Source organism: Lithobates pipiens, unplaced genomic scaffold (assembly GCF_037356315.1).
Source record: "Lithobates pipiens isolate NorthernLeopardFrog02 unplaced genomic scaffold, aLitPip1_a1.2 Scaffold_19, whole genome shotgun sequence".
Classification (NCBI taxonomy): domain Eukaryota; kingdom Metazoa; phylum Chordata; class Amphibia; order Anura; family Ranidae; genus Lithobates; species Lithobates pipiens.
The window spans coordinates 222,939,017-222,960,135 of NW_027507764.1; the positions used below are offsets into that span (position 1 = coordinate 222,939,017).

At 44.7% G+C, this 21,119-nt stretch overlaps 1 protein-coding gene across 7 annotated transcripts in view; it reads right to left on the reverse strand.

Annotated features, from left to right (window-relative positions):
* GOLGA4 (golgin A4) overlaps window positions 1-21,119 on the reverse strand; it is a 223,384-nt gene that overhangs the window by 100,471 nt on the left and 101,794 nt on the right. For all 7 annotated transcript variants that reach the window (XM_077491722.1, XM_077491720.1, XM_077491725.1 and 4 more), the window contains 2 exons: window positions 5,346-5,524; window positions 5,069-5,200 (listed from right to left, as the gene is read on the reverse strand). In XM_077491722.1, coding sequence (XP_077347848.1) covers window positions 5,069-5,200; window positions 5,346-5,524 — 311 coding nt within the window. The remainder of the gene's footprint in view (window positions 1-5,068; window positions 5,201-5,345; window positions 5,525-21,119) is intronic.

Sequence of the window (21,119 nt, forward strand, 5' to 3'; positions counted from 1 at the left end):
GTCTTTATCAAATAGAAAGGGGTGAGTTCTTCCAAACAGAATATCTATTCGGTTCAAAGGGTGTCTCTGAAGAACAGAGTACCAAGTTGAAATCACAAGGTGACAGATAAGGTCAACTTGGGGGAATTTTGTGAACAACTCCCTTTAGAAAGGTCCCAATAAGGGATTGCATAAAATATTTCTGAAAGAGGATGGATAAGGCTTAAGCCTGTCCCTTGTGTGTACTCAGAGCCACACGCTGGTCAAGACTAAACTGAAGAAAAGCCAAAATATGAGGGATAGAGTAGAGGTAGAGGCTTAAAGTGTTATTAAAGCTAGGACCCTGCATTCAATATATCTGGTCACGCACAGTACACAGTACATGGAACTGTAATTAGTTTAGTAAATATAAACGGCTAAATACCTTTTCTCATCAGCAGTAGATAGCAGTCTTATGACTTCTAACAGTGTCTGGCCCAGCACCGGTTAAAGCTTGCAGGGTTAACCCACCAAGAAATGGAGCACGTCTGTGTACGACGTTCTTTGGGCCACTTTGATTAGAATCACCCGGACTGATTTTTTCTCAATCTTGTCAGAAGTAGAGAAAGAATCTTCATTGTGGGGAGGGCATAAACCACCTGGAATTGAGCCCTAGGAATCACCAGAGAATCTATTCTGAAGGCTAAATGATTCATGGTCTTGGCTATAAATTTGTTCAGCTTGTTCTTGCACCTGGATGTCAGGAAGTCTGGTTTTCCCTACCTCTGTCAGAGATTTTTAAAGATTTCAGTGTTACGAGAATACCTCCCTGGATCTAGACGTGGACAGGTTAGGGGGTTAGGGATGCTGCCTCTGCAGTCACAGCAGACAGACACTCAGATATTTTTATGTCTGATCTTTTCACCACAGGCAAACTGGATTTACTAATTTTCTCCATAAGCATGCAGTAACAGCAATAAAGAAGTCTTTGTTCTCTCAAAAAGTGTTGGCTTGAATTTATTTGTTGCTGCTCTAAATAGTGCCTTTTTAAACCCACATTTACTGGATACCTGGCACATCTTTACATCCACTCTTCTAAATGAATAGATCTGGCAGCCAATTCTCCACTCCTAGAATGTGTGCTCATGACAGTTTTAGACTCATCGCTTTTATGGCTGCTAAGCTTTTGGTGCTCCCCCGACGATTCATGTTGGACACTGCTGTGGCATTGTAGGACTGTACACTGAAAGGGTGACCTTGTAGAAGGAAGGTCCAATGTTCAATAGACAACTGAATAGTTCTCAATTCCAGAACGTTGATGGGTAGTTTTCACTCTTCCAGGGAGCTGTCTGTCCCAAACTGTAAGAATCGCATCTGTTAACATGCTCCAAATACTTTGAAGGCATGAATTTTCCATATCTATGACAAGATTGGAAATTCCAACATTGTGATATGAACACCGTGGTTTTGTCAAAGAGTCAAAAGTGGGACAAGCACTTTTGTGAACACTCAGGGTGCAGTGGAAAAGTAGAAAAAGTGTTGGTGTGATTGGAAAATGGGAATATAGAGTACAGCGTACTGCATGTCCACTAATGACAGAAAATGCCCTTGCCTTGATTTCCTAGATTGCATCTCAAAAATCGAAACACAAAGAAATCTGTCTAGATATTTTAAGTCTAGTATTGAACGAATGACCTTGTTTGGTTTGAGAATTTGCTTAAGTAAAAACCTTGAAAATCATTCTTTCCAGGGAACTGGTATAATCATGCTTTGTGCTTTAAGTTGGTGCAAGGCGGTTTGAAGGTAAAAAGCAAGGAGGGAGCATGAACAGAAATTTAATTTTGTACTCTTTTGAAATGACAGATTGGATCCAGAGGTCTGGTATGTCTCAGATTGAGAATGGTGCAAATACCAACAGAAATTCCTCACTCCAAAGAGTGGGGGTGTCCATTCATTGCAAGGAGGGCTTCTGAGAAGGCTTTGTGGGTCAGGGCTATTGATAAAAGGAATTGCTAAACCTTGGTTTGGATGCTGGTGGCTGGCAAAATGGAAAAATACCTTTCTTTGAGTAGAGATATAATCAGGAGTAGAAGTAGTCTTTTTCTTGTTCGGTAGGAGTACCTTTTCCCCTAGTTACTTCCTTAATTGTCAAGGCAGTCCACACAGAAGTATTTACGATCACGTGACACGTGTTGAAGTAATTGTACAAGCATGATCAGCGGACCAAGCTTTTAGCCACAAAATCCTGCACATATGCACAGGGATTGGAGAGGTTCTTTAGGTGTGTCGAACGCCATTTTCAGGAGCATCAAGACAAAACAATAGGGCTGAAGGCATCAGCTCTAATTGTTCTAATAGACAAATTCTTCAAAGGCAGATTCTCGGTCTTTCTTCATGCGTCTTGACCAGATGTCTATACAGTCTGGCAAACAAACATGGCAGCAATTGACGGCTGCAGGGCTAGACCTGCAAAAGCAAATAAGGCCTTTAAAGAGGACTTTGAAACACCTATCAACAGAATCCTTAAGGGGGAAACATCCTCAATAGGAACTGTAAGGTGTTTAAGAACTGAAATGGCAGGATCCACTACTGCAGCAAACCATTCCTTTTTAAAAATCCTTTTCCATACAATAAAGATCAGCAAAAGGCTTAGGAGAATTATAAACCTTTTCTGTGCCAAGTCAGTCCTCAAAGTGCAAAGCTGTTTTTTTAGACTTAGTCCAGCTCCTCATACATGACTGTGGAGAATCTGGTGCGGTTAGGTAAAGGCCATTATTATTATTATTCAGGATTTATATAGCGCCAACAGTTTGCGCAGAGCTTTACAATATGAGGGCAGACAGTATACTTACAAATCAATACAGGAGGGATCAGAGGGCCCTGCTTGTTAGAGCTTACAATCTAGAAGGGAGGGTCAAGTTGAAACAAAAAGTAATAACTATGGGGGATGAGCTGATGGAGAAAATGAAAATACAGTTAGGTGTGGGTAGGCTTCTCTGAAGAGAAGGGTTTTCAGGGATCGTCTAAAAGCTAATAAAGTAGGAGATAGGCTAGAGCATACCCATCAATTAGTGTGTCCACAGTGGAAAGCATTTGGCGTGAGCCATAGCTTGTAACTCATAAGCTTCAGGAGAAGGAAAATGCTCCACTGTGTCTGCTACAAATTCATTGTCTTCAATACCTTCCTCAATATATTCAAGTAAATGGAGGTTCTGCTCCTAATTCATTAACGGGGTAAGGGGAAAATGCACTGTTTGGAAATCGAATTAATTAAATCAGACATAGTGGTGGAGAATTATTTAAACCAAATCAGTGCAATCCCTTTGTAACCAAGCTGTTACACTGAATCACTGCTATCACTGAAAGTACTTTCACTACACCTAATACAATATCTAAACCAAAATAAGTTCTGCACTACTGAATGTCCAATAAACCAAAACAAACATGTAATTATAAAAAAAAAGAAATATTGCAATCATGACCTTATCCATAAATTGCTAAATACAAATTCATAAAAAAGTCCATAAGTTAAATAAGGTGACTCAGTATCTTAAAATATGTTGATGTGACCAATCCACCGGGAAGTACAACAAATAAATATCCGTGCTCTCCTCCACCTGGGTGCAATAGCTGCTCACCTCATATACTGACCCGTGTAAACTGCGGGTCAACAATAGCAGTTTCCCTCTGGGGATGATCGGTGCCTATGGCGTGGTGTTGGTGCTCGGGTCTTCTTCACGTCGCATTTCCTATGGTAGGCTCTATGAGACTCTTGAGCACTCCTAGGTGGTGGATATGTGAGGGGAAAAAGTGCAAGCTGGACAGGCAAAGTAACATTGATATCTCACAAGGGAGATGGCCACGATGTGACGTCAGCATGCAGACTCTGCCCCCTTATACGCGTCTGGTGGTGGCAATACCTGATTTAGTCAGACAAGCCACATGGTGCCTGCCTGAGAGGGAGACATAGCCAGATAAAGGGAGAAATGTCTTAGGGAAATGGCCCATGACAAGGGAACTATGACCCTGAGCGGTGTCCTCTGTCTCCTGTAGGCTTGCCTGCGGACCACAAGCTATTTGGTCCCTTTGTCCCAGCTACCTTACGCATCTTACGCAGTCATTGCTAGTGAGGGGACCCCCAGTGGAGTGCAGAATTGATGGGGGTTTTGTGTGTCTGGAGAAGCTCCTGCTATAACCCCAGTGCTGCCCAAGTTCCTGCAGAATATGGCCACAGGAGTGCAGCAACTGACTTTGTGCATTCTCAGGCACATGGAAACATGCCAACCTGTAGGCATGATGCATCCTTCTAAGACTAAGTCCGAACAGTAGGGAAAAAAATGGCACATATAAACACTCTTGCTGAGAAGCATTAGAAACAAAATGGCAGGGGTTACACAATAAAGTGAACACCACCCAAAACCTCTGCATACTAGAATGGATAGAGTGCTATGACCTGCGAATAGTGTTGTATAAAGCCAGGATCTGGAGTCCATATAAAAAGGAAACCCTGTATTATCTTATCCATAGCACTGGGCCTGAAAATGTCCAGGCTTCACTTGTGAGTGGGCCTTCAGGGACTGGGAACTAAAAGAAAGGGACCAAGGCCATAGACATATATAGTACCCTGCAGCTAATGTCACACTTTGTGCCAAGGTGAGTGCCTAACGTAGAACCTAAAGGCCAATGCAAATATTACAGGCTGGGCCCACACAGTGGGTTCTGGGTATGATCCCAAAAGTACACACCGAGGGTAAACTATTTAGAAGATTCTAGTTAGCTCAAGGCGAATAAACAAGCCCATGTTGATAGAAGGTTCAGATGAAAACACTTCAATGGTTTAAAAAAGAAAAACAACACTTATTTGGAAGAAAACAAGTCCACCGCCAAAGGACACTAGCAAAAAACTAGCGCTTGAATTTTGAATGTATTACAGCAATGTACTGCAATTTGTTTTTTTTTTCTTTTTTGCCTTTATAAACAATTAACCAACATTTACCAAAAAGTGGGTATCAGGTAAAAAAAATATGTATTTTCATGGTCTAATCATGCTTGTACAAGTTAAATGAAGGGCATGAATGCTTAGCATAGGCATAGGTGTAGGTGTACTTACAACAGCTGCTTTCAGTTTTTCTTGAAACGCCTCTTCCAGCATTCTCAGTGTTTCCTTGTGTTCCTGCTCTTTATTCAGCAGGCTTTCTGCATGAGATTTTTCCAGCTCAAGAATACGCCCATCACAGGTTTTCTACAAAATAAAATTTGCTTTAAACAACACTCAAAGAAATAGGAATATCAAGTACAGGTACTCACAATTTCTGTAGGGCGAGCGTTTTCTTTTTGTTTACAATATTCTCTGCTAAGAAAGAAAAAATAATAAAAAATAAATCTACCTTCATAATGTCCACCACCTCTTGCTTGACACGACTGAGTTCCTTTTGAAGATTCACTCTCTCTTCTTCACTGGCTTTTTCAATGGCTTGAATCTGTTCTTCCATTTGCTGCTTGCCCATTTTCTGAGCCTCCTCTGTATTCTGTGTTGCAGCTACAGCCTTTTCCAGTTGCTCAAAAGCTAATATAAAAATAGGCAGGCAATGTATTTAAATCCAGCGCATAAAAAAGATACACTGACACAGAACATCTAAAATTACTATGACTGCACAGGAGTATCACTAAAGACTTCCAGTATTGGACAGGTATGCTCTCTGTGTATGATCAAGGGCTTATTTGTATTTCAAAAATGTATTCCAAGATAAGGATTTTATGGCGAGTACAAAAAATAATACATTTTCTGCCCCCTGTATTGAGGGACACAGCAAGCCTTTCACCTTTGAGACATACACAAGTGTTCCAAGAGAGGGGTAGATAACATAGCAAACAACGCAAACAGGCAAAGAAAGAAAGAAAGAAAGAAAGAAAGAAAGAAAGAAAGAAAGAAAGAAAGAAAGAAAGAAAAAAAACAGAACTAGGAACTGAATGCAGATCAAAAAGCAGTCTATCTCTGAATCTGGAACCAGACATGGCCTCAAAATCCACTTGGAAGAACATTGAGCAAACGTGAACAGACCAAGTGGGGCCTCTGCGATTTAGAGAAACAGTTGCTTAATGATGAAAAGCCAGAGGAATATTCACAGATCTAGTAAAAGTGTTTCTTGACAGGAAAGGGTGCAAGCTGATCCTTGAGCATGGTTAATGGTTTGTAAGCCATCTGAAAATGGTGGAATAAGAGGCCAAAGTAACGGAACCATCCAAGAGACTCTCAACTCAAACCACATCTAGACAACAGAGGGAAATTTTCATTTTGGTGAACTGAAATCATACAGAGGGACAAACGAACAAAATCCTGAGGTGGGAGGCAGAGACTATCTTGGGTAAGAAATAAGTAATACCTCAACACCAATTGTCCCTATAGGGGGAAAAAAGGGGGTTCTTTACAGGATAACGGCACCAGTTAGGACATTCACCTTGCAGAGGTGATGGCTACAAGGAACATCATCGTATGGGTGAACATGGAGACAAGAATGTCTCTGATGGGTTCAAACAGCATTTTTTTTTTTTAAGCACAGAGAAAACCAAATTAAAATCATATGGAGTTAACATTGTAGGAAATACCAATTCAGGGATGCCACTGTTTCTCAGAGCCTGGGGTTCAAAGACATGCTGTTAAGTCCAACAACTGGGAAGGATGGTAAATTGGTCCTGCAGACTGAAGATCTGGATGATCTGCCTGCAGAGCATCGACCAGGTGTCATACCAGGTCGAAATACCATATCCGCCTTATCAAACCAAAGCAATGAGGATCCTCCTAATGCCCTCTAACTAAATACTGTAAAGCAAGCAAGGAAGAAGCGCCAAGAGGGGAAAGGCATAGTTGTACTGATCCAATTGGGTCAACAGAAAATCCATTGCTATGGCAGGAGCATCCCCATATCTGAAGGCAAATCTCCATTTTTTTTAACCTGGAGGCCAGGAAGATCACATTAGACATCTCCCACCTGTGACACAGATGTAGGGACACAGATGTAGGGACACTCCGGTGTAGGGACAACTCCCTTGTGACCAGACACTGCTGACTGAGGAAATCTGTCTGCCAATTGTCCACGCCAGGGATGTAAATGGCAAACAAGGCTGGAACATGAAGTTATGCCCAGGACAGGGTCTGCTCAACCTCTCTTGCTGCAGAAGGATTTCTCGTGCCTCACTCACGAAAGGACACTACTGTGGTCTTGTTCAACTGAATCTGGAGTCTGGATAGCCAAATCACCCAGAGTTCCAGGATGTTGATCAGGAGACAAGATTTTAGATTCTGATTCCTGAGCCACCAAGCTACTGAAACCTTGGTACCAAATTAATCATCTATCCAGGGACAGGAGTGACTTGTTTCAGGACAGCATAATATTGTACTGTAAGGATCTGGACTAAAACTGGCAAATTGAGACTGCCTTAAAGGAGGCTGCCATCAAGCCTAGGACTCACTTTTTAAAGGTACTCTTTAAATAATTACAAGCCTAGAAAGTGCTTAGGAGGGAAAACATTTTGTCAGGGTGTTTCAAATCTTCCTAGAAGAAGACTTAAATCAGTAGGTGAACTGAGAATCTCTTAGTAGTCCTAAGGGCTCTGAAGAAAATAATGCTGCAAAAACGAATAGGCTGATCCTACAGTTTCAGGGTATTGTGCACTGCATCGATAAGAGCAGTCCATAAGAATTGCTTCTTTAAACAAAACTTCACAGAAAAACTGAGATTCCGCTCACACTCCTCTGCAAATAGCCACGCTCCACTATTGGCTGGAATCTCCTAGGCGATCCCAGTGGAAATTGCCCCCCCATGCATGTACAGAGGGGAGCTGACTTTTAAGCAGCAGAGTCGCAGTTGGCTTTCCGCACTCAACATGGTGGCCTTGGGGACCGAAGGCCAGTGAGGACAGCACTGGTTCCCAGGCTGGTATGTGCAATTTTAGTCAGCAGTTACAATATTTGTTGTTGCCGACTCTTAATTTTTTTTCAATTGACTTAAGGGCCTCTTTAACCACTTCCCGACCAGTGCACGACGATGTACGTCGACAGAATGGCACGGGCAGGCATATTGGCGTACAGGTACGTCCAATATTCAATGCCGCCCTGCCATCAGGAGCGCGCCGGTGGCGGCGAGCTCCCGCACTGGTCGGGACCCCCGTGAGTCCGGTCGCGGGACCCGCGGACTCGATCGCCGCGGGCATCCCTGCGATCGTCTCACGGAGCGGCCGAATGGAGGAAATGCTGTGTAAACAACATTTCTCCATTCTGCCTAGCAACTAGTGACGCTGATCTCTGCTCCATGTGATTGGAGCAGAGATCAGTGTTCACTAAATGAAAGCCCAACCCCCCCACAGTTAGTAACACACCCCTAGGAACACTTAACCCCTACATTGCCACCCACTGGTTAACCCTTTCACTGCCAGTCTCATTTACACAGGAATCACTGCATTTATATAGCCAAAATATATTGTCAAAAATGTCCGATGGGTCCCCCACAATGTCGCAGTCACAATAAAAATCGCTGATCGCCGCCATTACTAGTAAAAAAAATATAATAAAAAATTATTAATAAAAATGCTATAAAACTATCCCTATTTTGTAAACGCTATAACTTTTGCGCAAACCAATCAATAAATCGCTTATTGCGATTTTTTTTACTAAAAATATGTAGAAGACTACGTATCGGCCTAAACTGAGGGAAAAAAAAGTTTTTTTATATATTTTTGGGGGATATTTATTATAACAAAAAGTAAAAAATAATGCGTTTTTTTCAAAATTGTCGCTCTATTTTTGGTTATAGCGCAAAAAATAAAAACCGCAGGGGTGATCAAATACCACCAAAAGAAAGCTCTATTTGTGGGAAAAAAAGGACGTCAATTTTGTTTGGGAGCCACGTCGCACGACCGCGCAATTGTCAGTTAAATCGACGCAGTGCCGAATCGCAAAAAGGGGTCTGGTCTTTGACCAGCAAATTGGTCTGGTCTGCAAGTGGTTAAATTTGAGAATAATGGCAGAAGACCTGCCTGCAGAGGACTCCTTAGGGGCAATCAACTGGAACAACTCCGAAACAGATCCCAAATCTGGGTATACACTGGCAGATTCTTTGAATGAAATTTGTACTAACATTTAGAGGAAAACGCATACCAAAAATCTCGAACTATTTTCAAATGACAGTCAAATGTTCTAATAATTACTTTGCTTGTAACATTCGATTTTGAAATGAAAATCCCACACATTGAAATTCGCTCATTCAAAAAAAAAAATATACCTACAATCTAAGGCAATGAGTCCTAGTGGCAATGTAGAGAAGAGTCTTGATTGAAGAAAAAAAAACTTGCTATCCTAGAATACTAGCAAAGAAACGGAAGCAAGTTGGAAGTATGAGGGCTATCCTGAGCTGGCCTACAAGTTTTTTTTCCTTCCAGTGCTCCTGTAGGCAGTGGTATAACCAAAAGGTTCTTGCGTTCCTCAATGGACAAGAACAAAAAGCACTTAAAGTAAAAAAAAAAAAAAAAAGGGGGGGTTTTCAACAGTTCATTGCTTTTATCATTCAGAAAATAAAAATCTCAAGCAATTTTATAACCTGAATTTAAAATGTTTAAGAGAAAATTATCATTCATCCATTCCAAAAAAAAGGAAGAGCTGCAAAACACAGCAATTAGTAACTTATAGAAGAAAACTTACAGAATGTTTGTGTGAGCCCAAAGATCAAAATCTGTTTAATATGAAACTGCAATCAGTGATACACTTTCATTAAAGCAGAGTTCCACACAAAAGTGGAAGCTCCACTTATCTGCTTCTTCCGCCCCCCTTTCCGGTGCCATATTTGGCACCTTTCAGGGGGGAAGGGGGAGTACCTATTTTGGAGGTATCCACCTCCACTTCCATGAGACTCGGCCGCAGCAAAGTCACTTTGGACGTTCAGCCCCCCTCCTCCTCCCTTCGCTGCCGAGCCAGTTAAAAAGCGCAGCAACACGTTTTGTGCATTCACAGTATGGAACTGGCTGTGAAGCCAAAAGACTGCACTCCCCGTTTCCCTTACCATAACTGGCGACAGCCCCCGAGAACCAATCCGCAAATAGACTGGGGTGCCGACACGGCGGGATCCCTCGACAGGTAAGTGTCCTAATATTAATCACTTCTGGACCGCCGCACGCCGATGTATGTCCTCACTTTGAGGATGGATATCGTTGTTTTGGCAGCAGCTAGCTGCCGTAACCCCGGTATCCCCGTGTTCGGTCGGTGGTCCGGTACAAGATAAAAGCGGTCTCTGTGGTGAATTCGCCATGAGATCACTTTTATCCCCTCCCGGCGCGATTCAGTAGCCTCTGCCGCTTACCGAAGCCGGTGGCAGCGGCGATCTGGTCTCTCAGGGCTGGGCATGGAGTTGAGTGAGGGGAAGATGGCCCCCACCTGTCTCCATGACACTGCAGGACGTAAGCCACTTCCGCCCATAGCTCTTAAAAAGGCAATTGTTTTTTCAATTTTCTAAATGACAATTTATTTTTGTATTGCATTTTAGTGTAAATATGAGATCTTTTTGACCCCAGATCTCATATTTAAGATGTCCTGTCATGCTTTTTTTCTATTAGAACGGATGTTTACATTCCTTGTAATAGGAATAAAAGTGAAAATTGAATTTTTTTAAAACCATGTAAAAATAAATAATTTTTTTTTAAACGTGCCCCGTCCCGCCGAGCTTGTGTGCCGAAGCAAATGCATACGTGAGCAGCGCCCACATATGAAAACGGCATTCAAACCACACATGTGAGGTATCACAGTGATCGGCAGAGCGAGAGCAATAATTCTAGCCCCTCCTCTAATGCAAAACATGCAACCTGTAGAATTTTTTTAATGTCGCTTACGGAGATAAAGGGTAAAAGTTTGTCGCCATTCCATGAAGCTTGACATGTTCGCTATCAATTTACTCAGAGTAGCATTAGCTTTCATAATATAGAAATAAATTGGGCTAACTTTACTGTTGTCTTATTTTTTTATTGAAAAAAGTGTATTTAAAAAAAATACAGAAAGTATTGCAACGCCCGCCATTTTATTCTCTAGGGTGAATTTATAATGTTTGGGGGTTCCAAGTCATTTTCTAGCAAAAAAATAGGATTTTTATAACAGCTTACCTGTAAAATCCTTTTCTTTGACGTACATCATGGGACACAGAGCCATAGTAGTTACTATGTGGGTTATAGGCCACCTTCGGGTGATGGACACTGGCACACCCTAAATTAAAAAGTGCACTCCCTATATAACCTCTCCCACTGGTGGGAATACCTCAGCTTTGTAGCAAAGCAATACACATGTATACCAAGAAGGGAGGGACCTAGGTGCCCTGTGATGTACTTCAAAGAAAAAGATTTTACAGGTAAGCTGGTATAAAAGTCCTATTTTCTTATCATAAATCACGGGAAACAGAGCCATAGTACTTACTATGTGGGATGTCCCATAGCAATGCCAACTGATGGTACGGAGACACAACAAAGTAAGGCACCAAGAGACTCATGCTTTTTACATCTACTTGATAGAATTTGGTAAATGTATGGACTGAAGACCAAGGTGCTGCCTTGCAGATTTGGAGGCTTGGTGATGCACTGCCCAAGAAGCACTAACAGGCCGGTGGAGTGCACTTTAATATGAAAAGGAGGAATTTTCCTCTCACTTGACAAATCAATTTAGAAGTAGTAGATTTTGATGCTGTCTGTCCTCTTTTCGGACCATCTGGCAACACAAACAAAACACTTGTTTACGAACCTGAGCGATCTCTTTCAATAGACCTTGACTGCTCTCACCACATCAAGAAAATGTAGTGACCTTTCTTCCACAGAAACATAGTTCTGGAAAAAAAATGGCAGAAAAATAACCTGATTTAAATGAAAACCTGGTATTACCTTCGGTAAGAATTCAGAATGAGGCCGCAATACAGCCTCATCCTTATGAGCAACTGATACGGCTCCTTACAAGAAAGAGCAGCAAACACTGATAATATTCTTGCAGAAGACATGGTAACCAAGAAAATTATTTTTCCCCCGTCAAGAGAACCAAGGGACTATCTCATACTGGCACCAAAAAAGGCTGCTTCTATAAGCCCACAGGACTAAAATTAAGTCCCAAGGGTTCAGGGGTGACTAAACTGGAGGATTAATCCGCGTTACCCCCTGAATAAAGTTACGAACCAGAGAGAGGGAAGCAAGTGGTTGATGAAAAGAAAGACTGATAAGGCCGACATCTGGCCATCAATAGTACTCAAGGCCAGCTTCATTTCTAACCCTATCTGTAGGAATTCAAGGATCCTACCCATGACATATTTCCTGGGGTGGCAACCCCTGTATTTACACCAGGAGACATATGCCTTCGAGATTCTTGACTCTAGAGGCCGGCTTTCTAGCATTTAACCAAAGTAGAACTACTGAGGTTAACTGCCCACGATCTTACAGAATGTGGGTCTCAAATAGCCAAACAGCTAAATTAGCGTTTGTAAGGTAGGAGAATACTGGACCTCGCGAGAGAAGGTCTGGCCATAGTGGTCCAAAGGTCCCCCACCGCAATCTTTACAATCTCAGCAAAGATCTCCTGGGCCACAAGAATCACTTCCTTCCCAGGAAGGAACGCATAGATCAGTAAAAAACTGATCCCACAGAAAAAACCAAGGCATCTGTTTCATATGCCATCGGATCCCTTGTCCTTGACACAAAGTTCCACATTCGGAATTCCCCATCTTCTGGTATATCAACAGAAACATGTCGGGGTGAAGGGACCATTCTCCCGGGAACAATTGTTGGCGACTCAAGTAGTCCGCCTGCCAATTCACTATTCCTGGAATGAAAATTGCTAATAGACGAGGAAACAGGATTTTTAAAACAGCTTACCTGTAAAATTCTTTTCTTTGAGGTACATCAGGTGACACAGAGCCATAGTAGTTACTATGTGGGTTAATAGGCCACCTAGGTGATGGACACTGGCGCGCCCCAAGACAAGAAGAGCACTCCCTATATAACCCAGCCCAATACTGGGAGTACCTCAGTTTTGTAGCCAAGCAATACACATGTATAACAAAGAAGGGAGGGACCTCTGTGTCCCCTAATGTACCTCAAAGAAAAGGATTTTACAGTAAGCCATTTTAAAAACATGTTTTCTTTTCATACATCAGGGGACACAGAGCCATAGTAGTTACTATGTGGAATGTCCCATAGCAATGTCAACTGAAGAGAGGGAGACACAACAAAAAAAAGTAGGACATTAAGAGGCTAGAGGGCTTATACTGTAGCCTGCAGTATACTACGCCCAAAGGCAATATCCTCATGACCTTTAACATCGATTTGATAGAATCTGGTAAATGTATGAACTGAAGACCAAGTTGCAGCCTTGCAGATCTGAGCCATAGAGGCCTGATGAGTGACTCTATGGCCCAAGAGGCACTAACAGCCCTGGTAGAGTGTGCTTTAACCACCTCAATACAGGACACTTAAACCCCCTTCCTTCCCAGACCAATTTTCAGCTTTCAGTGCTCTCTTACTTTGAATGACAATTACTCAGTCATGCTACACTGTAACCAAATTAATTTTTTATCATTTTGTTCACACAAATAGAGCTTTCTTTTGGTGGTATTTATTCACCACTTCATTTATTATTTTTTGTAATATAAGCGAAAAAAGAGCGAATTTTTTGAAAAACAAAACAAAATTTTCTACTTTCTCTTTTAAAAGAAACCAAAAAAAAAACTAATTTTGGCAAAAATTTAGGCCAAAATGTATTCTACTACATGTCTTTGGTAAAAAAAATCCTGATAAGTGTATGATCATTGGTTTGTGTGAAAGTTATAGAGCCTACAAGCCATGTTATGCATAATTGAAAATGTATCAATCCTAATGCACTGATGGCCTATCTCAGTTCTTGAGGCCCTAAAATGTCAGGACAGTACAATAACCCCCCAAATGACCCCTTTTTGGAAAGAAGACAGTCTGCGGTAATTGGTAAGAGGCGTAGTGAATTTTTTGAAGTTGCAATTTTTTCCCCACAATGCTTTGGAAAATTAAGAAATATATATATTTTTTTTTCTTCACTAAATTATCATATTTACAAGTTATTTCTCACACATGGTGCAGGCATAATTGCAATTACACCCCAAAATACATTCTGCTATTCGTCCTGAGTATGGAGATACCCCATGTGTCAGACTTTTCCACAGCCTGGCCACATACAGAGGCCCAACATCCATGTAGCACCATCAGGCGTTCTAAAGGCATAAATTACACATTTCATTTCCTGAGTACCTATTGCATTTTTGAAGGCCCTGGAGCACCAGGACAATGGAATTACCCACAAAGTGACCCAATTTTGTAAAGAAAACAACCTAATGTATATTCTATGAGGCATAATGAGTCTTTTGAACATGTAATTTCTTTCCACAAGTTTTTGGAAAATGTGGAAAGAAAATAAAAACCTATTTTTTTTTTCACAAAGTTGTCAATTTAGAAGATCTTTCTAACACATAACATGTACATAGCCAAAATGACACCCCAAAATACATTCTGCTACTCGTCCTGAGTATGGCGATACCCCATGTGTCAGACTTTTCCACAGCCTGACCGCATACAGAAGCCCAACATACAAGTACCACCTTCAGGCTTCTAACATATAGCATGTACACACCAAGAATTACACACCAAAATACATTCTGCTGAGCAAAGGGTAAAAAAAAGGCTCACCTGTGGTTTTAGCAGGCAGGGACACCTTCCAGAGCAGTCAAAGCATTTTCTAGACAACAAAGGAAATGTCCAGGATTGTCCAGGCAGCAGACAGATATGGAAAATTATGAACATGGTTCAGTACAGTCCAAGGTTTAGCAGGCAGTTCAGGCATAGGCATGTCCAGTTCAGGTGGCAGGCACAGGCATGGCCAGTTCAGGTGGCAGGCAAAGGCAGGGCCAGTTCAGATGGCAGCAGGCGGCACTTTGTACATTGGGCCTTGGTCAGGTAAGACCCGAGGACAGGGGTAGAGGCTTCTTCCCACCCAAATCTCTACGAAGCCTCCGAGTCTCCAGACCCTAATCCGAGAAAACGAAAAACCTGGAGAAAAAGGTTTTCTCCACTCGGAAAACTTTTTCTGGAGCCCCTCACATGTGAGACCCCTGTGCTGTACAGTGGCAGGGCAAATGATCAGTTCAGGAGGCAGGCAAAAAGCATGGTCATTTAACAGGCCGAGGTCAATTCACGTTGAAGGCAGAAATATGTTTGGCAGAGGCATAGTCATTTAACAGTCCGGGTCATACACAGAAATGGCAGAAAGTGGAAACTGGAAAGAAATCATCTTCACTTTACTAATAGTTTAGTGAAGTATGATAGCTTCGATAGCAAGTTCCAATGCAGAGGCCTGGCTGGGAGGGACAGCCTGGACAGTAGTATCGGGTGTCACGGCGAATTCCTCTACTTGTACACACACGGCATTTCTTTGGGGGTTTGCGACCTGTTTGGGTAGGAGGGAGGATGTCGGGAAAGTGCCTTTCATGGAGTCTGGCTACTGCATCAGACCGAATTAGTTGAGTGGGTTGGCCATGGGGATAGACAAGGGCTGTGGTGACATCTTCTTGGAATCTTAGATAGGTCAGGGAACTTTGGGTGCTCTTAGAAAATATAATATAGGAATTGAACATGGCCAGTTGCATCAAATAAACGGCGACTTTCTTGTACCAAAACAGTGATCTCCTGGTGGCCAAGTAGGGCTGCATCATCTGGCCATTCATACCCCCCCCCCCCCCCATGTATAAGTTATACTCGTGGATACATTTTGGCTTCTGGGTGGGGCCTTTTCTTCTTTGCAGTTCCACCAAGGTGTCATTGTGTATTGTGGAAAGGATGTAGACATCTCTTTTTTTATCTCTCCACTTCACCGCTAGTACCTCGTCAGTCCGCATACTGGCCATTTCACCCTGTTTTAATTTCTTGGTGACCAATATCTGTGGGAAGCCTTTGCGGTTGGTCCATGCTGTCCCACAGGCCACAGTCTGCTTTAGGTATAGATGGCGGAAAAGTGGGAGACTTGTGTAGAAATTGTCTACATATAGGTGGTAACCTTTCCCAAGCAATGGTTGGATCAGCTGCCAGACAATTTTGCCACTTGTTCCCATGTAGGTAGGGCATCCAGGGGGGTTTAGCTGTCGGCCTTTTCCCTCATAAATTATGAAGTCATATGTGTAACCCGTGGCCCTGTCACACGCCTTATAAAATTTTACCCCACGTCTGGCTCTTTTACTGGGCATGTATTGTTGTATTCCAAGTCGCCCAGTGAAGTGTAATAGGGATTCATCCACACAAATATTTTTATCAGGGGTAAACATCTGTTTGAAACTGGCGGAAAAAAAATTGATTAGGGGCCGAATTTTGAATAATTTATCATAACTGGGATGATTTTGAGGGAGGCATTGGGCATTGTTATTGAAATGTAAAAATCTCATGATCATCTCATAACGGTTTCTGGGCATAATTGATGAATAGACTGGCATGTGGTGGATAGGTTGGGTAGACCAGTAGGAATGGACTTCATTTTTTTTTTTTGTTAGCCCCATGTTGAGGGTTAGGCCAAGGAAAATTTTTAATTCTTCCACGGTGAGGGGTTTCCAAAAAAAAGGACGGGCATAGGAGGAACTGGGATTGTTGGCTATATGTTGGCTGGCATATAGATTACATTGCTCCACAATGTCGGTTAGGAGATCATTGGTAAAAAATAAATGAAAATAATAAAGTGGGGTTACATTTTCTGTCTGTATCTGAGGGCCTGGCTGGGATGTAAAAAGGGGAATAACAGGTTCTACTGACGTATCGGGCAGCCATGTTGGATACAGCAGAACATCTGGAAGGCTAGTATGGGCACTGCCTCGTTGATGGGATGCTCCGTTGCTAGTATCTGGCCTATCTTCAAGGAAGGTTGCAGAACTGCTGGTGGATGCCTGCCTATCCCGGAGTGCTGCGCTGCTGGTGGATGCCTGCATATCATCCTGGAGTGGTGCGCTGCTGTTTGATGTCTGCGCCTGCTCATTTCTCCCGTTTCTCCTTGTTAGGATTCTATCTTCCTCGGTTTCCATCTCGGAGCCACTGCTTTCCACTGGCTCATAATCGCTACCCGAGTCTGACGGAGAGAGTTCCCCGCTACTCTCGTCCGACATACTCTGGAGCATCTGGAAAGCCTCCTCTGCGCTGTACGACCTTTTAGTCATGTTGACGGGCGGAAGATGTCAGATGGCGGGCGGCAGATGCGCCTGGTGATGGCGGGCGGCAGATGCGCCTGGTGATGGCGGGCGGCAGATGCGCCTGGTGATGGCCGGGCAGGTGCGCCTGGTGATGGCCGGGCAGGTGCGCCTGGTGATGGCGGGTCAGGTGCGCCTGGTGATGGCGGGTCAGGTGCGCCTGGTGATGGCGGGTCAGGTGCGCCTGGTGATGGCGGGTCAGGTGCGCCTGGTGATGGCGGGGCAGGTGCGCCTGGTGATGGCGGGGCAGGTGCGCCTGGTGATGGCGGGGCAGGTGCTCCTGGTGATGGCGGGCAGGTGCGCCTGGTGATGGCGGGTGGCTGATGTGTCAGATGGCGGGCTGATGTGCCAGGTGTTTTGGGGGACACTGTTTTGGGGGACACTGTGTTTTGGGGGGACACTGTGTTTTGGGGAGACACTAGCTGGGAGATCAGTGGGTAAACAGCAGACAAACAGCTAGAAAACTCACTGATCTTCCCGGCTGAAGCAAAGATTTCTCTTCCTCTCCCTCTCCTCTTCCTCTCTCTCGGCAGATGCGCCTGGTGATGGCGGGCGGCAGATGCGCCTGGTGATGGCGGGCGGCAGATGCGCCTGGTGATGGCCGGGCAGATGCGCCTGGTGATGGCCGGGCAGATGCGCCTGGTGATGGCCGGGCAGATGCGCCTGGTGATGGCGGGGAAGGTGCGCCTGGTGATGGCGGGGAAGGTGCGCCTGGTGATGGCGGGGAAGGTGCGCCTGGTGATGGCGGGGAAGGTGCGCCTGGTGATGGCAGGGAAGGTGCGCCTGGTGATGGCGGGGAAGGTGCGCCTGGTGATGGCGGGGAAGGTGCGCCTGGTGATGGCGGGGAAGGTGCGCCTGGTGATGGCGGGGCAGGTGCGCCTGGTGATGGCGGGGCAGGTGCGCCTGGTGATGGCGGGGCAGGTGCGCCTGGTGATGGCGGGGCAGGTGCGCCTGGTGATGGCCGGTCAGGTGCGCCTGGTGATGGCCGGTCAGGTGCGCCTGGTGATGGCCGGTCAGGTGCGCCTGGTGATGGCCGGTCAGGTGCGCCTGGTGATGGCGGGGCAGGTGCGCCTGGTGATGGCGGGGCAGGTGCGCCTGGTGATGGCGGGGCAGGTGCGCCTGGTGATGGCGGGTCAGGTGCGCCTGGTGATGGCGGGTCAGGTGCGCCTGGTGATGGCGGGTCAGGTGCGCCTGGTGATGGCGGGTGGCTGATGTGTCAGATGGCGGGCTGATGTGCCAGGTGTTTTGGGGGACACTGTGTTTTGGGGGACACTGTGTTTTGGGGGACACTAGCTGGGAGATCAGTGGGTAAACAGCAGACAAACAGCTAGAAAACTCACTGATCTTCCCGGCTGAAGCAAAGATTTCTCTTCCTCTCCTCACTGACAGGTTCTGTGTGAGGAGAGGAAGAGATGAGAGCAGTTACAACTGCTCTCTATTTACATTACATGACGACTGTGATTGGACACAGTCGTCATGTGATCAGGAGGACCAATCACATGGCCCTCCTGTTGTATTTTTCTCTCCGGTCTCCGGGGGTCTCAGGCAGATCGAGATCGCGCCGCTGCGTGGGCACGTGGCGGCGCGATCACCGGTTATCTGCCGCCCATCCCCCTTTGTTTACTTACGATGGCTGTGATTAGACACAGCCATCGTGCGGATCAGGAGGGCAAATTACATTGCCCTCCTGCCGATCCAAGATGCGGCGTGTGCGGGGGACACGCGCGCACCGGGATCGCGCAGCTGCGCGGGAGAGCGCCCGCGCGATCCCGCTTCTTTGACAGGACGTTCGGGAACGTCCTGTCAGGAGTAGAAAGCTCCCACCCGGCCGTTTATATGCAGTGGCCGGGTGGGAAGTGGTTAACATGAAAAGGAGGAATTTTATTCTATAGACCATGGGCTTGAACAATTACTTGACGAATCGATTTGGAAATAGTAGATTTTGATGACGCCTGTCCTCTTTTAGGACCTTCTAGCAGTACAAACAAAACATCTGTTTCTCAAACCTGAGTAGTTGCCTTTAAATAGACTTTGATCGCTCTTACTACATCAAGGGAATGTAGTGCCTTCTCTTCCCTAGATCGAGGCTCTGGGAAGAAAGAAGGAAGAATAATATCCTGGTTCAAATGAAAACCTGTCACCACCTTTGGTAGAAATTCAGGATGAGGACGCAAAACCACCTTATCCTTATGCATGATCAAATATGGCTCTTTACAAGACAGAGCCGCCAATTCCGATACTCTAGCACAGGATATGGCAACCAAAAAGACTATTTTCCTTGTCAAAAAAACCAAGGGAATTTCCTGTATAGGCTCAAAATGCGGATTCTGTAAAGCCGATAAGACTAAATTCAAATCCCAAAGATTTAGAGGCGCCCTGACAGGTGGATTGATTCGTGTTACCCCCTAAATAAAATTATGCACCAGAGAGTGAGAAGCAAGAGGCCGTAGGAAAAACACTGATAAGGACGAGACCTGGCCCTTGATAGTACTCAAGGCCAGATTCATTTCCAATCCCATTTGCAGGAATTCAAGGATCCTACCTATGACATACTTCCTAGGGTGCCAACCCCTGGATCCGCACCTGGAAACATATGCCTTTCAGACTCTATAATAAATGATTCTAGAGGCCGGCTTCCTAGCATTAACCAAAGTAGACACTACTGAAGAGGATAACCCACGGTCCTTTAGAATGTGGGTTTCAATAGCCAAACCATTAAATTTAGCGTGTGTAAGGTAGGATGGAATATTGGGCGAGAAGGTCTGGCCACAATGGCAGGGTCCAAGGGACTCCTTCTGCCATCTTTATGATCTCAGCAAACCAATATCTTCTGGGCCACCAGAATCACCTCCTTTTGTTCCTGCTTGATCCTGCGGAGAAGGCGTGGAATTAGCAGAACCAGAGGAAGCGCATAGATCAGTGAAAACTGATCCCATGGGAAGACCAAGGCATCTGTTCCGCACACTAGCGGATCCCTCGTCCTTGACACAAAGTTGCCGACTTTGTTTTTGAATCTGGACGCTAACAGATCCATGTCCGGAATATCCCACTTTTGACATAGAAAGATGTTGGGGTGAAGGGACCGTTCTCCCGGAAATCATTGTTGGCGTCTCAAGTAGTCCCCCTGCCAATTTTCTATCCCTAGAATGGAAATCGCTGATAGGGAAGGAATGTTGCTTTCTGCCCAAGCTAGAACATGTTCCACCCCTTTTTGGGCTGCACGACTTCTCGTGCCCCCCTGGTGATTGATGTACTGTAAGCCACGGCCGTGGCATTGTGGGACTGAATCCTAATAGAACAATCCCGTAACCTGGGTGTCCAGGATTCTAGGGCCAGACGTACTGCCCAAATCTCTAGAATGTTGATAGGCAAGGTCCTTTCTGACTTGGACCATTTCCCTTGGACAGAAGCTTCTTCCAGGACTGCTCCCCAGCCTAGAAGGCTGCCATCTGTTGTTACCACTTTCCAGGATACTGGTAAAAAGGATTTCCCTTTTTTGGAGGTTGCTGGATATCAACCACCAATTGAGGCTCTGACGCACCTCAGGGGATAAACGCATTGGCAAGTCCAAAGCCTGAACCTTCTTGTCCCAGGCCGAAAGAATGGCGTTTTGTAGCAGTCTTGAATGAAACTGCGCATAAGGGACAGCCTCGAAGGAGGCCACCATCTTCCCTAACAACTCCATGCACAGCCAAATGGAAGAATTTCTCTTTGCTTTGACAAGTTAAATCACTCCTTTTATGGAGCTGGTTTTTGCCTGGGGTAAGAATACCTTCTTTTGTACGGTATCTATGATCCGCCCCAAGTACTGTAATCTCCTTGATGGTTTTAAGGAGGATTTTCCTAGGTTGAGTATCCAACCTAGAAATTCCAGGTAGCTTACAGCTGAGGTTAAACTTTGGT